The sequence below is a fragment of the Xiphophorus couchianus genome, chromosome 20 (assembly GCF_001444195.1).
Source record: "Xiphophorus couchianus chromosome 20, X_couchianus-1.0, whole genome shotgun sequence".
NCBI lineage: Eukaryota > Metazoa > Chordata > Actinopteri > Cyprinodontiformes > Poeciliidae > Xiphophorus > Xiphophorus couchianus.
The window spans coordinates 20,232,712-20,257,788 of NC_040247.1; the positions used below are offsets into that span (position 1 = coordinate 20,232,712).

Sequence of the window (25,077 nt, forward strand, 5' to 3'; positions counted from 1 at the left end):
ACATGTTTTACAATAATTTTAGTGTTTTGTGTGTTTTGTTCCCCACAAGATACAGTAGTTATATGTACAAAATCTGATATTGTACATTATCCCTAGATTGTTTCAGTCTTAGTAATATGAACTGTTTCAGGCACTTAATTAATGATTCAATAAATGCTCACACTTTTCAAATTGGTCTTACTGTGTCCAGATAACGCTCTCTCCAAATAAGGAAAGCATATGTACTCTAAGCCAAACACATATTCCCCACACCGCTGTTTGAAACACCAACAACATACAGCTAAGGTCAGAAATCACACAAACTCTTAAAACTTCTATAGAAGTTACCGTCATAAAAACTGTTCATACTTTTACTGCTTCCAAAAGAACAAAGTCAAAATCTCCATAGAGTTTGATCAGTATATTTTATGGATGTGCTGAATTGCAACATGAAACCTGAAAAACAATAAGGCCGAAAAGATTAACCTTCCTTTGCTTTAATTGAACACTTGGACTACTGTACTCTGAGACTTTTCGTAAGAAGTACATTGATCCTGATTTTTAAAAAAAAGTTAGTGTTAATCTCAGAAAGAAAATAGTAGACGTTTATTGTGAATGAAAGCTACACGCCATTGCAAAACATGAAGTCACAAATTCTGTCATGGGCGTAAGAACAAAATTTTAATAACTTGAGAGAAAAATAACCACAGATGCCAAATAAGGATCTCCAGGTCTCTACCAAGATGAGTGTTGCTCAGCTGGCCTCTAGGTGGAATCTGTGTGACAAGGAAAGTAGCAGTGACAGCTCTTCACCATGTAGGACTTTAAGGCCACCATCCAAGAAAGACTCAACTGCTGAAACAAATTATTGCCCATGAACATTTGAAACATGGTGATATGGTTTGGAAGTGTGTTTCTTTGGGATGATGAGACTATATTTGAGCTCTTTGACCAAATTGATGTTGCTTCTTTTGGGGGAAGGAAGAGAGAAGCCTTCAAACCTAAAACACAGTTTTAGATACTCTATACCCCAAGAGACATGTCTGTAAGACAGAGGCAACACTAAATGTCACAATGTCAATAGTGAGCAATGTAGTGCCAGAAGCAATGGGTGTGGTTATCTTGTCTCCTTCGAGAGAGACACTGGATTAGTGTTAGCTAGACAGCTGTTTGCTTTTGTTTACCTCAGTTTGTTTACGCATTGCTTGGCTACCACAGGGATGCCTTTGGTTGGTTTGAATATCTTTTTTTTTTCTTTGATCAGGAAATCAGTAGTTGAAAATTGCAATTTATGTTTACTCAGTTTATGACTGTCTTACAATTTTGCTCATCTGAAAAATTTAAGTGTGATTAAAAAAGTAAAAACAAAAGAAATATGCAGAGAGGCAAATACTTTTTCTCAGTGGTATATATCTACATATATGTACTCAAATTAAAGGTTGAGTTTTTCTAAAAAATGTCCAGTGCAAAATTATGCTAATGCAGAAATTGGTGCTTTTTTTTCTTACATATCTTTACTAGAGATATCAAAGTCCTACATGAGGTGATGATACAAAAAACATTTCAGAGAAAAACCATTTTTTATCCTGTTTTGAGTTAGATATGTCTAACTATACGTTACCTTTGTGTTCCAGCGGTGTGTGTGTTTTGTGTGCGTGTTTCAGTGGATCAACAAATCTTATAGCAAGCCATGTTTATTAAAAAAAACAGATCTACTACAAGAACTACACATAGAATTATATAAGGCCTGTTTGATTAAACTACTATTGCTATTACTGTACAATACTGTACCAAAAGTGTACCTCTGTAATGTACAACATTGTATATACAAAGTACATCTGAGCACATGATTCTCCAGTAATACAGAGACAACTATAAATAGATTTGACATTATTGTCTTTTTTTTAGTTCTGTGATTTCCCTCGCCCCCCCAAATGCACACGCAAAAAATGCATACTCATCAACAATATTCAACTCCAACACATCATTCCCACACAGTTAGTCCACATGCAAGCCAAGTGCACAATAACTGATTAGAGTTCACAGAAGATCTTTTGCACCTTTTCACAAATGCACCAACCACCCACATGCATGTTTGTACTGTACGCGTGAACAGTAATGGTTCTGCATTTCACAGTCCCTCCAGTTGTGATATTGAGGTAAGAGCAACACAAATACACCAGGTATGCACAAAAACTATACAAAGATTTCAAAGAGACTTGACAGATACAGTTCATTACAGGAATGCAGATTGCGCTGTAGAGCTGGGGGAGAGGGGAAGCTGTGATCCCATGTAATATGTTTCCAAAAAGGGTAACATACACTGAAAAGACATGGATTTGTGCTCTCTCTTACTGTGAGTTTCATTTTTTTTTCACATGTTTTCGCATTGTCTTTCTAATGACAGCAAGCTTGTCTGCCACTGCTAGGGTTGCTACAATGACTGAAGACAACACATCAGCTATCTTAGCTGGTTTGTTCCTCATTTACAGTGCCTTGCAAAAGTAATAGCATCCCTTAAATCTTTTCACAGTTTGTCACTCTACAACCATAAACTTGAGTGTTATATTTTATTTTTTCGTAGGATTTTACATGATCTCCCAACACAAAGTGGTGCATAACGCAAAAGGTGGATGGTTTTAAAAGTTTTCAGGGGAAATTATGGTGAGCATTTGTATTCAGTCTCTTGTATTACTTTTGTGTAGAACCACATTTTGCTGCAATCACAGCTGAAAGTCTATAGACATGGATTTACCAACTGGAGTGTCTGTGAACATCTCCTTTCAAGTTTTGTTGCAGGTCCTTAATTGGACTCAGGTCTAACACACACTGCTGGGAGAAGAACAACAGGCTTTCTTCCAGGATTGTCCTGCATTTAGCCTTATGCGATCTTTTGATTAACTCTGACCAGCTTCCCTATCCCTGCTGAAGAGCAGCACAGTGCTGCCACCACCATGCCCTGGTGTGTCACCATTGTGTATGTAGGCTAGAAAGTTAATGTTTAACACATTCTCCCAAAATCTTTGCTCTTTCTGCTAAATTATCTTGGCCAAACTGCTTTCCACATTGACCTTCTTTCCATAAATACCAGATTTGTTGTGAAGGGTACCATTACTACTTGGAGCTGCCAGCAGATTCTCTCATAAGAACCTTGGTCTTCATCTTGCTGTTTGTTCACAAATGTTCTCCAGCAAACCTCTGAAGCCTTCACAGTAGGAATGGAATAACAACATAAACTTTTATGATATTCTACAGGATTTATTGTGATAACAGTAAAAGTCTGTCAGTGTATGTGGTCACCAACCAACACACTGTAATTGCAATATATTCATTTGTACTGATATATACTGACTCTCTCATGGAGTCAACAAGGAAAATAATTCTTCAAACAGTAAAATGAACTAACCATACTGTCAGTTTGGGGGTTTTTTTGCAAACATCATCAGTTATATTTGATATTTATCATCATACATCACAATTCTACAATACGACAATTATCCATCACTGTTTTGCAGAACAGCTGTTTTTATACTGAGGTGAAATTGCACTCAGACTCTTTAGTAATTAGGTGACTACTGAAGGAAACTGAATACTGCTGAGGTGTATTGGATAAAACAAACCCCATTGTTTCCCTCCTTCCACTTCACAATTATGAGCTACTTTGTGTTGAGTTGATCCTATAAGACTCTATTAAAATATATTTAACATTATGGTTTTAATGTAGCAAAAATGTGAAAAAACTAAAGGGAAATAGAAATACATTTGCAGCTGTAAATGACACATTTTCAGGATATTGAGAACTGGTGTCCCACGTGTCTCCTGAATGTAGTTTTCAGTTGGCATTCATTTATGTGCAGGCTGGGGAGGTGCATAAGTACTCTCTATCCATGCATGTGCACGCTTACACACATGCATACAGATAGATATAACAGTCCATAATTTCCCCCACCCAACCAATTCTTGGCATAAACTTGGGAACACAGAAGATGAGGTGGTTGGTTGTGCTTACATGTGCACACACTCAGGAAGATCCTCAGCTGCATGCTTCCAGTTATCAACATGATTATTAAATAGTAAAAACACAAGATCAAGATGTTTTCTTTACTTCTAAATTATGAACTTTTTGGAACTTGTGTTACAGCTGGTATCCCCGGTTCAGCTAGTTGGTATTGTGAGTGGCCCCAGCATGCATGATAAAAACCTGAAGGGCGTGTAGCTGCCTCAAATCACCACACATTAGGGGAAAATGTGTGCACAGTCCAAAAAAATGCCATAAAAGACGCTGGGTTTCAGTGGTACCCTACACACAGACACACGGCAAAGCTGCTGCACTACAGCAGCTTCATACCGCCAAACGTTTTGCTTTCATTATTTTATTGCTGTTAGATTCAGAATTACTGTTGGCCATATTAGGTACATGTTTATGTTATGCAATAAAAAAAAACACAGATGTATTAAAACACTGAAGGAGAGGTAAATAAAGCTCTTGATCACATGAGTTACACTGTTATTTGGCCATGTTTTTCCTTTCTCTCATCGTTCCGAAGAGAAAACAAAAATCCCATCTGCCTCTTTTGAAGCAGCAAGTCAGTGTGTTTCGGTTCTTCAAAGTGGGAGCTTGGCTTTCGCAGTCTGTTCTCGTAAATCAAACACTCCCATCTGTTTCTCCATTCACAGGGTTGTCAAAAAAAAAAACACCCTGTCATGTCTATTATACAAAAATTAAACAGTGCTTTTGTTCTTTACACATAGAGCTCCTTCTCAAAGGCAAATAACTCTTACACTCGCACTCAAACATAATTTCATATGCAAACCCTTGCTACCCCCCCAAAAAAAATTTAGTGTGTGTAGTCTCCAGATGTTGTTCCCCTGCTGGAGGTTTTAAAATCCAGCGTTGTTTGGAGATTCTTCTGCAGAGGAAAAGAAAAATCCAAGCTACACCTTGTAGTAAAGCAGAGCTGCCAGCAGAGGGCACACTCTTCCTGCTAAAGACAATGACACCAAAGCCGTTGCTAAGAAACTGCTACATGTGAGTAGAGGGGTTATGTGAAACAACTGAAGTGCTTGATGCACTCGCTGAAAGAGCTGTAAGGATTGTTAGAATGAATTTAGGACAAATTAAGCGGGACAGGATTTGTCAGTGGACTGTGGAGGGGGCGGAGGAGGAGGGGGCGTGTGGGCGAGTGAGTGTGTGTGGCCCACGAGTGGAGGAGGCGGCGTTGGGGGGACGATGGAGGTTGGAGAGCCCATAGCCGGGCTCCCGGTCCCTCCTCCCTTTGGGAACACCACGGGTTTCGGTCTGGTCGCCGGTGGACGCACCTCCCTGAAGGAAGGTACGGACGAGGAGAGGGTCGACGAAGACAGGGAGGGGGACGTGGCAGATGGCAGCGGGCTCCGTGGCTGGGTCTTAGGAGGGCGGAAAGACGAGGGAACGTCGCTCGCCGACGAGGCGCTGCGCTGGAGTGGGTGGACGTAAGAGGGGCCGCCCTCGCTGTCCCGCAGCAGACGGGAGTGGAGCGGGCTGGAGGGCTCGGAAGCTCCACCACCTCCGCTCATGCCCTTCAGCTGCTCCAGTGTGTCCAGCACCACGTCGGGGGTGTGCGTGTGTTTGGAGGGCGCTTGTCTTTCAAACTTACTGAGCTCGCTCAGGGCAGAGTCCTGGGTGTCCTGCAACGCAGCAGGCAGACATGGTGTAAGCAAACACAGAGGATGAAAAGAACCGAGTTCCAACGCAGGAAAAAGCCGTACCTGTGCGGTGAGCTCCACATGACCTATGACCTCAGGGTCCAGGGGTCTGTGGTTGCTAAAACTCTTGGAGCGTCCTGCGGGGGTCGCCTTCCGTAACTGTGGACTCTCCACCTGAACCAGGGGCGTCAAACTCATTTTAATTTCGGGCCATTTAAAACTCACAAATGTCCTCAAACGGCTGGTTGTCACCGAGTGTATTGATAAAACTACCAATTAACTATCTGTTGAAATATGAATAAATGGCTTTCTCTGAATTCAATGACAACTTCTTAAGATTAAATAGTAATAAACACTGCAGATTATTTTACAAACGTCTGCATCAGCAGACAATGTGTCTGAAGAAAATGTTTTTGTCTGGAGCAAAAAAAAAGAATAGAATCTACACTACATGTACTGTACCTTTGTTTTGAGTGAAGAGTGACGAGTGACTGAGTTGAGGATGTTGTGAGCGCTGACGGGACGTTTGTCTCCCGAGTCTTTCACCTGAGCTCCACCAGTGAGAGGCACTGTTCTGGCACCTCCTGCCCCACTGCTGCTGGCCGCTGGACTCATGCTGTCGCTCTCCGATCTGAACGCTCTCCGGATGTTCCCGGGCTCGGGTCGTTTCTTCAGCCTAAAGGACACAAAATGCTTACTGAGTTTAACTGAACTTGGCAGGGAACTGCAGGAAATCCCCGACGGACAGATATTTAAAATGGTAATATTCTGCGGACATGCAACCCACTTGAGGTTGGCCAGATAGATGTCGGCCACATGGCCTCCTGTGGGGGACGGTGCGCTGCCCCGAGTGGACACCCTCTGCTCCAGCTGGTCCCTGCTGTCCATTTCAGGCTTTGGACTGCCGCGTTCAGCATCAGATCTGAAAAATTGCAGAATAAAACCCCATTGCACTAATCACACAACAAACAGCCGAGAATGAGGACACATGTGAACAACCCTACTGTGTGTTTGGAAGTCAAGGAAGATTTTATAAATTAATCAGGACACAGTCTTGGTGGCAGTATCATGCTGTGGGAATGTGTTTTTTTTCCCAGAAGTTACAGGGAAGCTGATCAGAACTGATGGGGAGATTAGCTACAGTTTGTATAAAAAGTATCCACCCCTTGGATGTTTTACACTTTTTATTGCTTTTACAAATCAATCTTGATCAACAAGATCAGAGGTTTTTTTTGACTAAATAAATGACAAAAAAAGTAAAAGCTGACATCTAATAAATGAAATGAAAATATTTACCACAAATTAAGTGATGTCAGTATTTAGTAGATGCACCCTTTGCTACAATCACAGCATACAGTCTGTGTGGATATGTCATTAGGCTTGCTCCTCTCAAGTTGGTATTGTGAGTGGCGATGCTGCAGTTTTACTCCATTCTTTCTTGCATAACTATTCAAGCTGTGTCAGCGTGCTCAAGTCCTGCCACAAATTCGCTATCAGATTAAGTTCTGGGCTTTGACAAGTGAATACAAAACCTAAAGGGGATTTTAAAAACAACTGACTTAAAGGTGCTGAATGAATGCCAAACAGTCCAGATACGCATCTGCAAAATACAATCAAAATCGTGTATCCGTTTCTGTGCAGTTCAAAACGATGTACCTCTTTGTTTTCTTCCTTGTCGTATTCATATAAAATATATTAAAGATTCTGGTTGTAAGATGACAAAATGTGGAAAACTAAAAGGGGTATTAAAAGTTTTACAAGGCACGGTGTCCATCTTTCATAATGTAATCTTCAAAATCCTACAAGAACTGCACCACAGCTGGACAACAATATTGTGTTACTGTGTATTCTTACTTATCAGAGAGAAAATCTGGAAATAAAAACCTTTCTTTTGGTCAGATTAGACACAACTGTGAAAACGTTACAAACTACTGTCTGCCTGTCTTAAGCCGAGAAGGAAACTGATCTCTAATCACATGCAGCTTGTATCACTGCTGCCCAACTTCCTTAGCAACGGGGATTTCCAACAGTGCATGAACTGTTGACGTTTGGTCAGAAATGTCAAACATGTGTTTGACCTCTTCCCTGTTTAGGTTTTGGACAGAGGGCTCTTTGTCCTGCAAGAGAAATATCTGAAACATTCACGAAGACATGGAAAGAAAAACAAACATCTATAACACAGCCGTCGACACGAGGCCGGAAAAAATCTTACGTCTCTTGGATAGTGATGTACTGGTGCGGCACCAGACCGTCCACTCCGTTGTGCTGCCCCTCCCACCAGTCGTCGGAGGCTCGCTGGAACAGCAGGAGAGAGGCGCCCTTTTTGAACGTCAGCTCCCGACCAGAGCGGCCCGTGTAGTCGAACTTGGCGATGGCTTCGACCGGTTCAGACTCTGAAACAGCCAAGGTGCCTGAGATTCAGAGGGAGGGTCAGCAGAGGCAGGTGGAGCGGCAGAAAGCAGGGTGCAAAGGGAAAAAAGAGAGAGAGAGAGGGGTGGAGAGCCACATGAGCGCAAAGCTGTTTAGTGCTGCTGCCTTACAGTGATGATAAAAATGCATTATTAATAGGTTAAAGCAAGCAGGTTGGGAGCTATGATGACAAAATTATAGTCAATGAGCAGCAGAACAGGGTTTGTTGAAGTAAACAGAGTGAAAGTACGCACCGTCTTCACTGTTGTGGCTGACTGAGACGGTGTCAGGTGCCGGCTCTTCCACTAGGGGGGGCTCACACTGCAGACTGTCACTGCAGCAGACACACACAACAGAGGATGTTCAAGAAGGAGGTGAAGGTTTCAGTCTCAACACCTTGCAAAGGAATTTATATCCTTTTATTGGGACTCTATTTGTGTGATAGACTGACCCAAAGGAAGGCTTACTTGTGAAGTGGAGGAGAAATCAAAAAAAGATCTGAAAAAGTGTTATGTGGATCTTTCATTTTCCTTCTGTGTCACAGTGGCGCGCTACTTTGTTTTAGTTTACTCTTACATAAAATTCCCAAATAACAAAGTTGCAGAATGTGATGAAATCTAAGGCTCTTTAATAATTTACCAAGGCACAGTAGTTCATATTTTTCCAGAAAAATCATTTCTTAAAAAGGCTGCTTTTTAAGAAATGGTAATGTTTTAAAATTATTTTTCTTGTTACCAACTTGTCAGGTTTGATGAGTTTTGACATGAGGTTTTGTTTTTTTCCCCCTCTACACTTTGTTACACAGTAAAAAAAAAAAAAAAACACACACACACACACAATAATAAAGGATATTTGTTAAAGTTAAAGATGCCTTGGGAAAATGGGACAAAAGCATTCAGGATGGCTTTTCTGATAATTCTATGGTCAGCCAACCAAAATAAATCCAAGTGGCCTAGGCATACATCTAGTTACAGGAAGGTGAAAGGTCGCTTTATCCCTAAATTAAATTAAATCACGAGTGTCCTTTTATTCTGAAATCAAAAGCTAGAAGTTCAACAAATCCCAGGTGTTGCCGGTGTGATAACATAATTTAAGCCCATTCACATTGACTGACTGACAATAACAAGCTCCAAGATTGAGATTGAAAATTAACCATTGCCTGCGCTGTTGTGTGCTGCCTGCTGTGGTCAGGTGGGGCTTTAATCTCCCATGTGATGGACAGTAAGCTGATTCCCGTGGCCCCCTGGATCTGTGTAGCCCCCGCTCTAAATCTCTCCCTGGCAGCCCTTAAATAAATCCTTCACTCCCTCCACAATTCTTTCCCTCCCAAATCTCCAACAACCATTTGAAAAGACTTGTAAAGACCATCCCAGGGCCTGTAGCCATTGATATTTTTACTGTATCCCTGCTCTCACCAGAAGTCGTCACCAGCTCCAGGGATTGTGTATATAGGGCCTGGCAGGTCCTGCAGGCCTGGGAAGATGCTGTCGTGGTGGATGATGATAGTTTTAATGAGTTCGTTGACGTGAGCCTGGCAGGAGACCTGGTCGTGGCCTTCAGGGACAGACATCAGGGTCGGGCCGAAGCAGATGGCCAAGTTGTAGGGGTCCATCATGTTTTCCTCGCTGTACTGGGACAGACTGGGGGGAAGGAGAAAACATAGAGGTTTAACATTATTTTTATTTCGCTGTCTTAAATAGACAACATGCTCTGGAACAATATTCGCACATTTAGAACTTTTTTATATTTTATCACAAAGTTTTATTGATGTTTTATATTCTAAACCAGCACAAAGTAACCTCAAAGTGGAGGTAAAAGTACGCCTTGTTTTATGCAAGTAAAAATCTGCATTTGTAATCACCTACCCTGAATGAATACTTTGCAGAAACAAGTTTCACTGAAATCCCAGCTGCAAGTCTATCTCTACCAGAACAAACTTTTTTCTCATTCTTTTTTGCAAAACTGCTCAAGCTTAGTCAGACTGGTTCAGCGAACAGCAATTTTCAAGCTTTCCTAAAACTTTCTGAGAATTATTCATTGTTCAAAGTCTACATTTTTGTCTTTGCGGCACTGTTTCTTCACTAATAATTTCCAAAGAACCTCTAAGGCCTTCACAGAACAGCTGTATGTGTATAGAAAATAAAAACACTGCTTCTGTGTCTTCTGAAGGGTATTGGTTTCTCCACATTTTATTAAGGTGTATCAGAGTAGTGAAGTACAAAAATATATGTTAAAAAAGACGATAAAACTGTATTATTTTCTTTCTTTTATAATTATGCACAATTTGTGTCCATCTACATAAAATCTCAATAAAATACGAGTATAAATACTTCTTTTAAGCTGTTGCAGTAAAGACAAAAGATCAAGTACAACCAGCCTGCTGAAAAGCTTTGGATCCCACTATCTGAGTCACTAACTGTCCCGGGTAAAAGGACACCCCTTCCTGCGGTGATCCAGAACAAAGTGGTGATGTGTGCTTAAAGGAGTGAGAAGAAACAGGAACACAGGGATGACAGTAAATCAGTCAAGTCAGAGGAATCTTTACTGTCTCCACATGAGCTGCTTGTTTACCCGGGAGGCTTAAATGTCAGGTCCCTCCTCAGCTCTCCAAACCTGCCTTCTGCTTTGCATGAGGCCTCTGCCATGGTTTCAAGGTCAAAATGTGACAAATTGATTTTCTCCATATGCAAGCATCTGTGTCCAAACATGCTGTAAGAAATGTTTTGTACCATCTAAGCAAAATTTATACTTTTAAATGCTTCAACTGGGATTTGTTTGATGGGAAGCTTTGGTTTGTGGCTGATGTCAAAGCAAAAGATCTATGGTGTGCTGCGATGAATTATGAAAATAAACTTGATTTGAAAGAGGAAATTAAGGTAATAATTAATCTGGAAAGTTTTCGTTTCCTGTGTTTGCAGTTTAATGCTTCATGACAGCCCACACTGACCTGTGACAAGGGTTAGAGGAAGTTTAGATGTGGTGTTAGACCCAAAAATAAACTGGTATTTGTGGAAAACTCAGTGCAAAAGGGTCAAAGTTGACAGAAAGATCTTTAGCTACCAAAATGTAAAATACAAGAGCCATTTCTGTTTCCAGATACCTTAACAGGGTTGCTTAAACACCCTAACACCTAATTGATGTGTAATTTCTTTTGTTTCTATAAAGCCAATTTCTGACAATCTCAGTTTTCACTCAGGTAAAAGCAGAACTATTTAGTCAATCTATTTGTTCAAAGTTTATACAGAGGCAGTCAAACCAAATATTGTTTTCATGAATGCAGGATTTTATGAACTGAATTCATGAAGTCCAGTCCAGATACGGCCAAATAAAATCAAAATTAAAACATTCCTACAAACACAGGTCATAATTGTTCAACGTGTCACAACGTAGCAGTGTCGCTATACTAACATGATCTTTTCCCTTGCTTATAAAAAAAAACATTTTGCTGCAGCACCAACCATAACTCTCCAGAGACATAACTCAGACTTAATTTAGTACCTTTCTACAAAATTTAAAATGATTTTAATTTGGTTTCAAAGAGTAACCGTTACGGCGGTGGAGATAATCTCAATCAGAGATCTAGCTCATCTTTCCTTTCTCACAAATTCAGTGAAAGCAGATGTCTGCATCTGTGATATGAATGTAACATTTGGCACAGCTTTACCTCCACATACAGCATAGAAGAACTTTACATAAGATATGATTCTGTGACAAAATAATCAGTTGTAGTTTTTCTGCAGGAAAAACATCCGCCACGCAGCCCAGGGGAGTTTGAGGTTTCAGAGTAATTCAATCCAAGGGGATAAAGGTTCAGGATAAGCACAATGGAAACCCACCCAACGAGACACATTGGTTTCATTGCTGGAGTTATAATGGTAACTTTGTGGCACATAAGCTCACAACAAACTAAGCCGTAGGACGTATCAGTTGTGATTTAACTGTGGATTATTTTAGAGCTCATTAATATTAAGCAGCTTTTATGTGTCCAGCTTATTTTGTAATGCGCAGCCACTAATTCATGCAGGAGACATTCAGGTTCTGAGTGTGCTGCTACTCACTGGTTGAGGAAGGCGAACAGGTATCTCATGATGATGAGCGTTTTACTTGGCAGGCCTTGCAGAACCTTTCTAATGTGGACCGCTCGCTCCTGGAGGCTCTCCATTGCTGGAAAATAACCCCAACATGAATAAATCAGTGATGACTAAGAGGTTGCTGTATGGAGGCTGAAGTGGCGATACTCACAGACACAGGATATGAGGTCATGGAAGACTTCTTTAGGAAAGAGGGCGTGCTCCAGGCCTCTAAAGTAGAGCTTCAGGACTCCAGCAATAGAGTCCATGTCATGGTCATTCTGGTCCCCTGCCAGAGGGTCCTCGCCTACATGGGGACGAAGAGGAAGGAAACAGAGGAAATGTAACAAATCAAACCAAAAACAACATGTTTGAGGCAACGTCTCACTTTCGATTGTAATGTTACCTCTCTCAAAGGCATTCTTGATGTCATTGACCTCCACCTGCGATCCAGACACCCTGAAGATGCCCTCATGCCGCAGACCTACCCAGAAGCACACATAAAGGTTATCCTTGTAGTTCCTAAGCTTTCTGTAGGAATACTGAGATTTAAAAAAAATTATGGTTTAAAAAAAATAATTTTTAAAACTATTATTTCTGTGATTTAAATGTCTTTTTTATAATAATAATAATTATGAGTAACTGGAGTTTTCTCTGGTGTTTAAGTCCATAGTCTGTTACTGCAGACTGTCTGTCAATGACATATAATAGAGTCAAATGTGGCTACTTGGACAAAACTCAAATCAGTCAGAGTGTAAAAACTAAAGGAGTGGCACTTTTCCCTTTTATCAAGTTAATGATGTTCTAAAGTTAAATGTTTTTGCACTTGTGTAACACAGAACTACACACCGCAAAGTGCCAGTAACTAGGCTGAAAGATGGATCAATTTTACTGCTTGGAAACATTTTCAGACATGAACAACAAGGGCAGCCACAGCACTACATTTATTTACCATCACATTAACATTTTTGTTTTGTTTTTAGTATTCAACAGTGGTATTTCCTCTACATACTGTAAGAATCTCATAGCAGTCGATGCCTAAACTGGATTTTTCTCTTTTGTCTTTTGTAGTTTTACGATAAAAAGTACACAGAAAATGTTTTGATTCAGTCAAATCTCAACCAATCCAACTCTTCACATGAGAGAAAAAAAAATCAACAACCAATCACTGAATCAAAAAGCTGGGGCTGAACCTATCACCTAACAGGGAGGATTTCCTCACCATGGCGACTGATGAAGCGGATGCAGCTCTCGACCATCAGCGGAATGGCTTCACCTGAATCCTAAAATAGAGAAATTAGAAATGACCTGTGGTAAATTAAAGCTGCTACAGGAAATTGGTAGAAAAAATATGTACACACACACACACACACATGCACACCCCCATGCACACGCACACACACGCATTTTTTCCCATGCATAATACATGCTTGCACATCAATTTGCAAAGATGGACCAATTTAGGAGGTAAAACATATCAGACATAAGGAAGACATGATGGGTGCAGCTGTTGCTAGGAAACCACACTTTTCAATTTCCCTTTGTCTCGTTTTTCTTTTTTTTTTTTTTCAGAAATCTGGTGAGGTTTGGCTACAAATTATACTGTATGAGATTGGTAGCCAGTTCAATGTCAACACAAATGCAATTTATTTGTTGAAGATTTATTTTAAGATTAGGAAATAAACTGATTTCTCTATAAGGAGTGAGTTTATGTCAAACATAACCCAAGTAGTGCCACAAGGGGGCGCTACAAACATGTGTTTCTCCACTTCTGAAGTTTCCTTTGATCATTTAGCCACAGGAAAGCCCCCATATATATGGATAATGGTTTATGTATGCGAGTTGCGCCAGTTCACCCTGCGGATGTTGGATTTTCCTGAGAAAAGATGAGGGCTGAGTTAAAAGTAGAGACACAAACACCCTGACTCAGATAATTACCTGCTTCCGCAAGGTTGAATTTCTCCTTCCACTATAGAGGGAAAAAAGAAAAAGAGGTAACAGCACTCTGTCATTATGTCACCAGAGAAAGTCTATTTATATGCACAGCTCTTGTAATGCTCTATTTGTCCTAACAGACACACAAATACATTTGAGAACGTCTATAAACGACCACAAAGACCACTGGCTGCGATGCATATGCACATTTATGAGTGAGTGTGTGTGTGAGCGAGAGCATATTTCCTTCCTTTGCCACACCTACCTGGCAAGGCAACAGTCGGTTTTCTGACCTATAGGAGGGAGAAACAGGAAGAAGAAGAAGAAGCAAGGGAGGGGAAGAGGGAGGAGGGGGGTTTATGACAGCAGAGAGACACACAGAGATAGGCTGTTACAGCAGGAACAAGACCCATGAGGAAATGGCTTCAGATGAAAACAGGGAGACAAAGTTCCCCTTTAAAGCCACACACACAGATACAATGCAGAAGATGTTTCTGAGGCTGTGGAAACTGACACGTGTGACCAGGAGGAACACACCCCAAACAGACATGTTGGAGAACACAGCTGCATCCACATATGGTCAGTGCTGCTGTGACCTTCCCTTTGACTCGCACACAGCTTGTGATTATTAGATATATTAAACTCATTCTGCTTCACTGCTGTGACCCTGATGTGTCCCCACTCCAATCCCCATCCCTCTGATCTCCCCAGCTCTCTTCAGTTTGCTGGAGGTGTGGAAGAAGGCAGGGGGGTGGGCCCTATACCGGACCCACGCGACTGGAAAAAAGGACAATATGCAAAAGGTATGAAGGACACTCACTCTCTCCCAGGGTCTTCTGGATTAAGTCATGCTTGGCCTCCAGTTTGGTGATCAGACTCCTGCCTTCCAGAAACTCCTTTAGCTTCTATAAAACATCCAAACGCACAAATGCCGGGGTCACCAGAGCTGGTGGTTATGTCGATCGGTGGTTACATCGCTACTGAGAGTTTCCATGGTTAAAAAAAAAACAACATCAAAACTTAGCATGGGCTGACATGAAATGATGGTACTGTATTATAAGCTTGAGTATAGATACCAGAATTTCAAACATTTTAAACAAACCTGCAGGAAGTGATCTCATTGCTCTCATTTGAAAACTAAAGTCAAAGTAATTCAACCAGACAAAATTTCACAAAGGAAGAAGATTTAGTCTTTTTTTTGAAAGAGAGGAAAAGTGCAGTATCCATCTTTGAATCAGCAACAAGTGGGAGAGGGGCAGCACAGACACAAGATGCATCTGTTTAAAATGTTAGCATTCTTCAGGTGTCTAAACCTCGAAGAATGTCAAATAGTAACTCACAACTGGATCATTTAGAGACATTATTTGGGATAAGTTTTTTTTAAAACGCACACAGGGAAACGTGATTCCAAGTCACATGGATATCTGTTGTTCCTTATAAATCAGGAAATGTCCACAAGAGTAGCTTTACATGTAAACGTGCACTGAAATGACAAAAGATAGAAAATATTTTCAAAAACTGGCTTTTATTCCCATCATCCCATCTGTGAGGTGGTCTGAATTCAAACTCCAAATAAATACAGCTGTAAAACACAACAAACAAGATGGCAGTCTTTAGGAGGGCTGACATGAACTATGGAAACCCAAGGGGGGCATTGGTGAAAAAAAATCCAGATTTTCCAAAAATGAAATCCTCAAAAACAGAAAATCTGATTAATTGACAAAATCATTTTGTAGTCTGACGTGAAACAAACGGTTTGTATGTGGAAAAGAACATCATGCCCAGTGAAAGCATGGTGGAGGAACTATGGTGCTGTGGTCCTGATTTCAAATAAGACAAAGTAGTGTTGTAATGCAGGTTTGCTCTTGTTGGTGCAATCCAAGTACAAAAAATGCTCAGTGAGTTCCAGTCCACTTTTATATTTTGGTGTTTTTTGAGGAAACTGATTTGCTTCTTTTTCACCATAGGACACTTTTGAGGCATCTTGTCATCAACTCAAAGCTTGTATAATGAAATGTTTCTATGACCCAGAAAGTTTGATTATATAGAGAAAATGCCTTCAGATTTATAAACATTGATCAGACCAGCTATAAAAATCCCAGTTTCAATTCAGTAGAAGCTTTGCATAAGTAATTTTCTATTGGTGATATTTATGTTAATTGATAAGAACTGCTGGACCAGGTCGAGATCAGGCCTGTTCCTCAATCCGCTCCACTGACCGTGAAGTAAAACTGCTCGGTCTCCTGCTGATTGGCACGCCGCTTGGCCAGGCTCGGTTTGCTCAGATACGACTCGCTGAACGTGGACTTCACCGACTCCATGCTGTTGCTGTGGTGGAAGCACTCGGAGACGTCGTAGTCCTCCACCGTCACCATGTCCTGGATGGTGGACATAGTGGCCTCCATGGTCTTCTTCACCTGGTGGACGGTGAGAAGAATTTTTTTTATTTTTTTTTTTATTTAAACTTGTAGCTAAGAAACAAAAGAAGAAACATGATAAGAAAAGCAAAAACACTTCCTGACCTCTTCATTCTCGATCTTAAGAGTGGAGAGGCGCGACTGCAGCGACTGACACCTCTGATGGAGGTCCACTTCCAGTGGCTGTTGTGCACACATCATTCCCATCTAAAAAAAAAAAACATACACACACACACAGGTAAGCATACCGCTGCCTTTTAAAAAGAAATTCTCTCACTTTGACACAATAGAAAGAAGAAAACGATCCATACCGTGTCCCCCATGTGGGACTGAAAATCAAATCGGGCTGGTGGGCAGAAGACGTTGTTGTAGGTCTCCATCAGTTTTTGCTTGTCCCCGTTGGGCTCCAGGCTCTCTGCCGCTCCTTCCAGTGTTTCCAAACCCGTGTGTTTAGACGTCTCTACGTTCTGCTCCGCGGACAGGTAGGTCCTCAGGGCTCGATGCAGGCTGGCATGGTAGCCCAGGTCGCAGCACTGTCACGTGCATGCAGATAAAGATAAATACTTAGAATGACATGTAACAAGTAGTCTTATCTTAGTTTCGCGGAGAGCTAAGAAAAAAAAAAAAAGACGGCGAGAGACATGATGAAACAAGAAAGTTGGGATAAAATAGTATTCTGTTATGCAACAATCAGATACACTCATCTTCACTTTTGCACATTTATTGTACCATAGATAAATATAGACACTACCCACTCATCCAGACACTTTTGCCCTTTTCTCTTCAGAATAGCTATAATATGTGCCACTTGTTCAACAACATGCAACAAACATTCATTAAACCTCCTCCTCTGACCCACTGCAGTCACTGCAGGTTTTAGATGAGTGGCTTTAAGATGCAGTTCTCCCAAACAAACTCCCAAATGGCCTGTGGACGTGAAGCCCATTTGAGTTCAGTGAACACTCGTTATTTTCTAGTAAACAAGCTGAGATAATTGAGGCTTTGTGACAACATGCATTACACTGCTGACAGCAGCAATATACAGTAACACTGGCCCACTGAGGACATGGAAGGTATTTCTGACCACGTTTTAAGATTTGGATGAGCTAGCTAGCAAAAATACAGCCTGGCTTGGTTCAAATTGACTTTCAGATCAGCCTTCATGATAAAAATCGATCAATATATCAACTAAACCTAATGCTGCAGGTCACAATAAACACACCATCCACATGCTGAAACATGGTAGTAGCAGCAGCATCCTGTGGACAACGACATGTTAAATATCTAAAAAAAAACGGTCCTCCTTCTACCTACAAACTACCCATTTCTATGTAAAATATGGTGGAAGCTTTATGATGTGAGGTTACTTTTCTTCAGACTGAGCTACGGTTTTCACCAACCTGGATACATTTCTGTTTCCGGTGTCTCTTGGTAAGCTGCTTTATTCCTCTGATAAGAAAATCATTTGTTTTATGTAAAGTAAAAATGTCACTTTATATGGGAAAAATGCTGTTCAGTAAATTATCGTGATCTCATGGTTTTAAAATCGCCTTTTTTAAAGTGTAGCCCCTGTTCATTTTGCTCTGTGACTTTTTGACAAGTGGCACAAATTGTAATTAAGATATCCTTGAGAAGGCTGCACAGTGGCACAGTTGGTAGCACTGTTGCCTTGCATCAAGAAGGTCCTGGGTTCGATTCCCGGCCCGGGGTCTTTCTGCATGGAGTTTGCATGTTCTTCATGTGCATGCATGGGTTCTCTCCAGGTTCTCCGGCTTCCTCCCACAGTCCAAAACATGACTGTCAAGTAAATTGGTCTCTCTAAATTCTCCCTAGGTGTGAGTGTGTGTGCATGGTTGTGTGTCCTGTCTGTCTCTGTGTTGCCCTGCGACAGACTGGTGACCTGTCCAGGGTGAACCTGCCTCTCGCCTGAAAAGTTAGCTGGAGATAGACACCAGCACCTCCCGACCCCGACAAGGGTGTACAGAAGATGGATGGATGGATAACCCTAAGAATTACTCTTTGCTCCGCCCTTCACCAGTTTGTGGAAGACTTTTTCAGACATAAGCTACAAAGCAAGGTGTAGCAAAATAAACACACACAAATAAGAAAATGCAGCTCCGCGCCCTGGCATATGCCTACACACACTAAGCCAGCATCCACTGAGTGCTAACAGCGTTGTTCATTAGAGCGGTGTGCTGTACATGCTGCCATCCACATGACACGCTCACACCAATTTGGCTCTATGACTACCTCTGCTGCAGTCTCTCATGCATCACACCGAGGAGCAACAAAGGTGAATCACACACACACGGGAAGGAGTAGGTATACAAAGAGGAGAAAGAAAGAAAGCAAGGCAAAAACAAAAGAAAAATACGAGAAATAAAGAAGAAACAAACAGAAAGACAGGAGATAGGTCACAAAGATAGAAGGTAAAAACAGAAGTGGCAAGGAAGTAAGAAAAAAGAAAGAACAAGGAAATAGGACAGAAAAAGAAAGTCTATGAGGATCCAAGGAAAGAATAATGTTTGGATAATAAATACAGAATTAAGTCAGGAGGTAGAATTTTCCCCCCATATTTTCCAAAGAATTAAATTAAATCCCAGACTTTTCCAGGCTGTCTAGGACACCTTTCTTGTGCAGCTGCAGTGGTCTACGAAGCCGAGTCTGTTTCAAAACCTTTTATGTCAACATTATATTAAATATATGCTGTAAAACTAAACAACTGGATGCCTCCTTTAGAGCATTTACCCAGTAAACCATAAACCATTACCGTTTCTCTAAGCCTTCATAAACGCGTTTGTGGCACATCTGTTCTCTGGTGCTCTGTGGTTCAGCTCAGGGCAGAAAATACAGCACATAAATCCTAACATAGAAGCTGTTACCATAAAATTGTTGAAACAAAAAGGGACACGGGGACATAGGCCGGCCGCTTTGCAGTCTTCATTAGAGACGCTGAAGCTAATGTGAAGAGACGAACCCAGAGGAAACCGCGAGCTCAAAACGGACAACAAAGGACACACACAGAGCCGGCAACGTCCTCAGACACCAGCTCGCATCACAGGGTAACAGCGTGTTTATACTCACATCAATAATGTCGGAGAGGTCATGGATGTAATATTTGAAGACGCAGCTGTTGGTGGCCTCCAGCGCCAGTAGGTACTCATTCCTGGCCTTGATGGCCTTCAGTTTGTTCTCCGTGTACTTAGCCTGTCTCTGATAAGAAGAAGAAGAAAAAAAGAAGCGGAAAACCGAGAATTGTAAAAAAGAATCAGTAAAAAGGGGAATGCTGATGACAGGATGTGTGGAGGAACGACTGGGGGTAATAGGTGTTAAAGTGAAACGCCTCAGTATTGATTAAAGGGGATAATAGGTGTAGACCCTTGTTACTCTGACAAGCTGCCGCTTTGGCAAGGTTAGCAGTAAGCCTGTCGCGCAGCTATAAATCATTCATGAGACGCAGACATGCCTGTGTGACCCCCGTCCGCCCCACCCCGACCCACTTACCTTCTCCTTCATCTTCTCGATTTTTTTCACACTGGAACGGCGGACGACTCTCTCTTCGGTCCTGATGTTGCCCAGCGTGTCGGGGGAGCGCGGGGTCTGCTTGTCTTCCTGTCGACTGGAGCGTCCCATCTGCTTCTCCTCCTGCTTCTCCGCCTCTTTCAGCTTGGACTCGGCATTGATGCTGTCGGTGTTGTACATGTGGTATGTCTTCATCACCTGTGAGCAGGAGTCTGACGCTTTAATCGATGAGCATGACGGCGTGTTTTCGCCCCTCCTGAGCTATGAGCTTGCATTGAAGAGCTAAAACAGTTGAAGTGAGCATTTATGTGCAGTGTTAGCTGTATTTCATTGACCACCACCAGAGCTGTCATTACACAGTTCTGCTCAGAGCCTCAGCCCCTCAAACAGCAGACAAACACAGTTTCCAGTGCGTGGGCATACATGTGAGCGTCACTCAAACCAGATCTATTTCTATCTCTTGCTATACACTATAATTATAGAATAAGATTTGCCTTTCTGGGTCTGGCAGACCTAAAGATATGTCGCGTGTTTTAGAGTAAAGCCAGAAATACCCTCTGTTTGCCTCAGTCAATTGGTAGTATCATGGGCCATTTGGATATTATAATGCAAAACCCCCCCAAAAACTAAAATGAGAGTGAGGATTAGAGTATGAAATGTTTATTATGATAGCCATTGTGATATGGAAGACATATAAAACAACAATGTATTTTAGAGATGTGATCCTTTAATAGGGTGCATTCCCACCAGTCCTATTTAGTCCACTTTCATCAAACTCTAGTTTTTGTATGCCTGGAAAGTCCGGTTCATTTTGGGAAGTGTGAATGCGCAACCAAACTCTGATGCTGACCAAAAAAAAAAAAAACTACTCTTGTCTCAGTTCAGTTGAAATGAACTCTGGCGCAGTTCGAATGCATATGTGAATGCAAGTGCACCGGAGATCACTGCAAAAGCAGGAAGCTGACCACAAAACGTGGCATTCTGGGTAAATACAACTAAAACCAGCACTAGAGAGAGAAATGGCAAAAGAGAAATCCTACAGCCACTAAAACTTTACGCCACTCCAGTTTTGTTTATATTTTGTCAAGAAGGAGATTGTCCTCAGTGTCAGCTTAAAGAGATTTAAAAAAATCAAAGAGTTGTAAAAAATATTTAACTATGTCACCAAATTATAAGTAACATCAGGTGGTATTGAGACTCAGAATCTTAATAGCCAGGCTTGGCCACATCATATATTGGTGCTGATGATAACCTTTGTAAAATACTTTAGTTCTGTGTGGTGACATTAAAATAAAAGGTCAAAATAACGCTGTTTTAGCATCAATGACCACCTCTAAGGAAGAGATTTCTAATCCTAACACAAACAGAGTACATCATGTGTGATGACAGCCCAGAGCGGTTTTCCTACCGTGTAAAGTTCATTGAGGACTTTCATCAGGTCTTCCTGCAGCTGTACTCCAACCTCTTTGCTCTGAAAAGAGAAAAAATATAGGCTATGTGGACAAAGTGCTCTAAGTCTAAGTGATACAATAACATAGTCTGCAAAACAAATGTCCATCTATCTAAGATTAAATAGACTATCTAGCATGGACAGAAATGTGTCAAACCCAGGTAAATAAGCAACAAATCAATTGAGGACATATTCATGGTTTCCCCCATGCTGGTTTTACTGCTGGTGCATAGAGAGGGATGAAGGTCAGCTTAGTTCATTTTTATTTTATAGCCCAACAACACAGATTTGTCTCAGTGAGCTTCACAGAGCGGACACCGTATGACACTTCCTGTCTTTAAGGCTGGAATAGAAAGATAACACGCGCAGAATGTAAACTCCTCAAGCCTTTTATAGTGCAGACAATTATGCAAAATATTTTGCTGCGAGGGCAAACTGCATGACAAAGTTCAAGCGAAATGGAAGTGGACCAAAAAAAAAGTCCCGATAAGTCTGTTAGCTCAACTAAATGTCATATGTGGGGACATTCAGCTGAGGTTATGGAGGGATAATGTGGTTCATTTACTTCGAAAACTGGAACTTGGATCTTGGAATGATGTCACACCCAATACATACATGCCGAAAAGCCAGTGAAATTTGCTAATTGCTGTTCTCAGCAACTAAGGCAACTAGAGTTAGCAGTGCAGGCAAATGAAGATTTTACCTGCATTTACATTTTCAACCACTGAGAAACCAAAGAGATGCAGTTCAGCGTACATTTAAGTTGCTTATTACCACAGCTATCACCGGTCTTTCTGAGCAAGCATATTGGACTTTGATGTGCTACAAGTCGGAATTTCAACGTCAGTGGACATTACAGCTGGTTTTTCTCACCAGGAGATTGTAAACGTTGGCTTCCGAGAACAAACTGAACAGAACAAGAGAGCCTAATGCTAATCTGTTGCTATGTAATGCTTATATCTGATATCTTTTCATCTTTTTGGTCAGTTGTGCTGTTTTCAAAGCACTTATCAATAAATTTGGCTTGGCTTATTTAAAACATTTAACATTGTCATCACCATGGAGAAAGACCTCAAAACAATAAATAAATTAATAACAAATGCATTTACTGTAGACATAAGAAGGCACTCTTGTTGATTTCTTTAATGAGCTGACATGAAAGTTAAATCAACATCAACTATCTCAGCTGTCAAACTGACAAGACCCAGATCTGTTTGATCTTCGGCTGTAGAAAGCTGGGTCAGTGATCTGTTACTTAGCTTTATCAAAGCAGGAAATATTGTGACATCAATTTTCTTTTCATAGCAAACAAACAGCTTAATTATGTATGATATCGTGCCACATAGAGGATTTATACCAAGAGTAAAGAAATGTTTTGAGAGACTGCGTGCCAGAATAAACATTTTGCTGAAAACAGTTTTGAAAACATTGATTCACTCAAAACTGCTCATGTGTTTAAAATACAAAGATTACCAAGAAGAGGGCTAATCTGTTTAATCTGAATCCAGCACAAACTGTTACTTTCAATGTCTCAAAATTATTCAAGAACCTCATTTCAATTCCTCGTGGGAGGGAGCATGCATTTGCAAATGTGGCCTCACGCATGCCTGATGTGATTAATCAAGAGTTTCATTTGACTTATCAGATGTAACAAAGATAGACTAATGACAGTAAGGATTTATTGCATGTTAGAAATATGGTAAGTCAAGTGAATTGTCTAAAAAGTTCAGAAAAGATATAATTGCCAGGCACAAAAGGGGCACCAAAAGACAGCAAAGGTCATGGGTGTTCCTAGAGATGTAGCTGGAAGAATAATTTGCACGACTGAAGTTATTGTAACACCACTGATGCACTTTATTTGAAGGTGTGTGCATAAGACTGACATGACACTGTCACAAACATCACATAACATCTATTATAAACATGAAGGAGTCTTTATGAATGTTTATGACTGTTGTCTTTTAAACAAAGTTGTGCTAAAAGTTGCATTAAAAGTCCATTTAAAACAGCCAACTTTGCACTAAAAATGTCATTATTTACTGAATGACACGTCATGACAACAGTCATAGACATTCATGAAGACTCCTAAACAGGTGTCATGTTTATGACAGTATCATGCTAATCTTATGCACACTCCTTCAAATAAAGTGTTACCGAAAAATCAGCTCCAATTTGCTCACAACTACAAAAATGAGCTAAAAAGCTTTTGAGATTCTATTCTGAGAAGCGATGAAACAAAACTTTTCAAATCTATGGATCAGCGGTATGCTTGGAGAAGCATAAGATAAAAAGAACTGAACCACAATAGGTTACAAGTTAAACTCATGACAATGTCCCTAATTTTCACCCAGGCTTGTTTTCAAAAGAAGTCCTAGAAGATATTAAAATAGCCACCAAAATTCCTTAACTTTAACTCTTTGAAAATCTTTTTTTTTTTTTATTTGAAAGCAAAAATGGGTGTAGCACACAAACCTAAGAAAACTAGTGAATCAAGGCTTCTACAAAATGAGGAACTGGCAGAGAGTTTGGAGGAACGGTGGCAGAAGCTGGAGGCCATGAATCATGTTTTTATAAAAGGCTATAAAATTAAAAGGATGTTTTTCTAATTCTGAATGATTCTTGTAAATACGAAATGGAATAATTTTGAGACTGCGTCCTTCATCTGAATTTTATATGCAACTTTAGTTATTGCAACATACTGTAGCTGTAACATCGGCTAGGTTGATGTATTGGAACTGTTCTTGTCTGATTTCTTTTCTCCAAGCATCCAGTACTTTGTAATGTTTGTAATGGTATCCAACCTAATATTGGGTCAATTTCTATGTAGCAATATATCCAAACTGAATATATTGCAGTTTGGAGAAAGGCTTAGAAAAAAAAAGATAATTTACAAAAAAAAAAAACTTCAATGTTGAGGGATTTTTATAGTTGTGGATGAGTTCAGCACAGTTGATTTCAATACTTCTTTCAGTCAAACGGCATCATTGTTCAGCTCCTTCAACACTGCCTTGTCAAATATGAGCTGTGGTGAGACCTTAGTAGCCTCTGGCATTGCTAGTACTACTGCCACTGAATGGAAACATAATAAATGGACTCGTTATGCGCTTAATTAGACTTTAGAGCATTGTGTGTGATGTTTGCAGGCTGTTTACGAACCAGACAAGATGAAATCAACCCTTCAGTAGAACAGCCAGCACAAGGAAAATACCCCAAAAAAGAAAATTGACGACGTCTCATTAAAATCCAGAGAGGAAAAAAGTTTAAAAAAAATAAATAAATAAAAAACATGCAGTTTTTGGTTGCTTTGTTTTGGTATCAGGAGCAGAGTGTACATGCAATTTAAAGACTTTCTATCAAGATGGAAATCGGCCGCCGCTGCCACGACATTCCAGACACGCAGACACAACTTCCCTTCACGCTCCACACTTGTACTAAACAGTTATCTTCCTCTACCTGCGAGGGTTTCAGATTCTCCACATTCTTCTCCTCTATTGCGGTACGCCCAGTTCCAGCCCTCTTTGCTTTCATCCAAAAACCCCCCCAAAAAACAACCCAATCTATAAAAACCTGAAATGTATTGTAATTTTAAATCCAAGCCAAAGCCGGATCT

General features: G+C 40.7%; 1 protein-coding gene across 4 annotated transcripts in view; it reads right to left on the reverse strand.

Moving 5' to 3' along the window:
• Positions 1-1,657: 1,657 nt before the first annotated feature.
• Positions 1,658-25,077, reverse strand: part of srgap2 (SLIT-ROBO Rho GTPase activating protein 2) — a 63,241-nt gene continuing 39,821 nt past the window's right edge. Inside the window, exons 4-23 of one of the 4 annotated variants that reach the window (XM_028002289.1) lie at positions 21,426-21,488; positions 20,000-20,215; positions 19,580-19,708; positions 16,807-17,028; positions 16,601-16,702; positions 16,298-16,495; positions 14,899-14,983; positions 14,344-14,371; positions 14,082-14,112; positions 13,366-13,426; positions 12,550-12,627; positions 12,316-12,450; positions 12,132-12,237; positions 9,489-9,713; positions 8,328-8,407; positions 7,877-8,075; positions 6,452-6,586; positions 6,127-6,340; positions 5,728-5,838; positions 1,658-5,646 (exon numbers count right to left, since the gene is read on the reverse strand). In XM_028002289.1, the coding sequence (XP_027858090.1) occupies positions 5,098-5,646; positions 5,728-5,838; positions 6,127-6,340; positions 6,452-6,586; positions 7,877-8,075; positions 8,328-8,407; positions 9,489-9,713; positions 12,132-12,237; positions 12,316-12,450; positions 12,550-12,627; positions 13,366-13,426; positions 14,082-14,112; positions 14,344-14,371; positions 14,899-14,983; positions 16,298-16,495; positions 16,601-16,702; positions 16,807-17,028; positions 19,580-19,708; positions 20,000-20,215; positions 21,426-21,488 (2,967 nt within the window). In that variant the 3' untranslated portion in view covers positions 1,658-5,097. The other 3 variants (XM_028002290.1, XM_028002291.1, XM_028002292.1) reach the window with 3 other exon arrangements.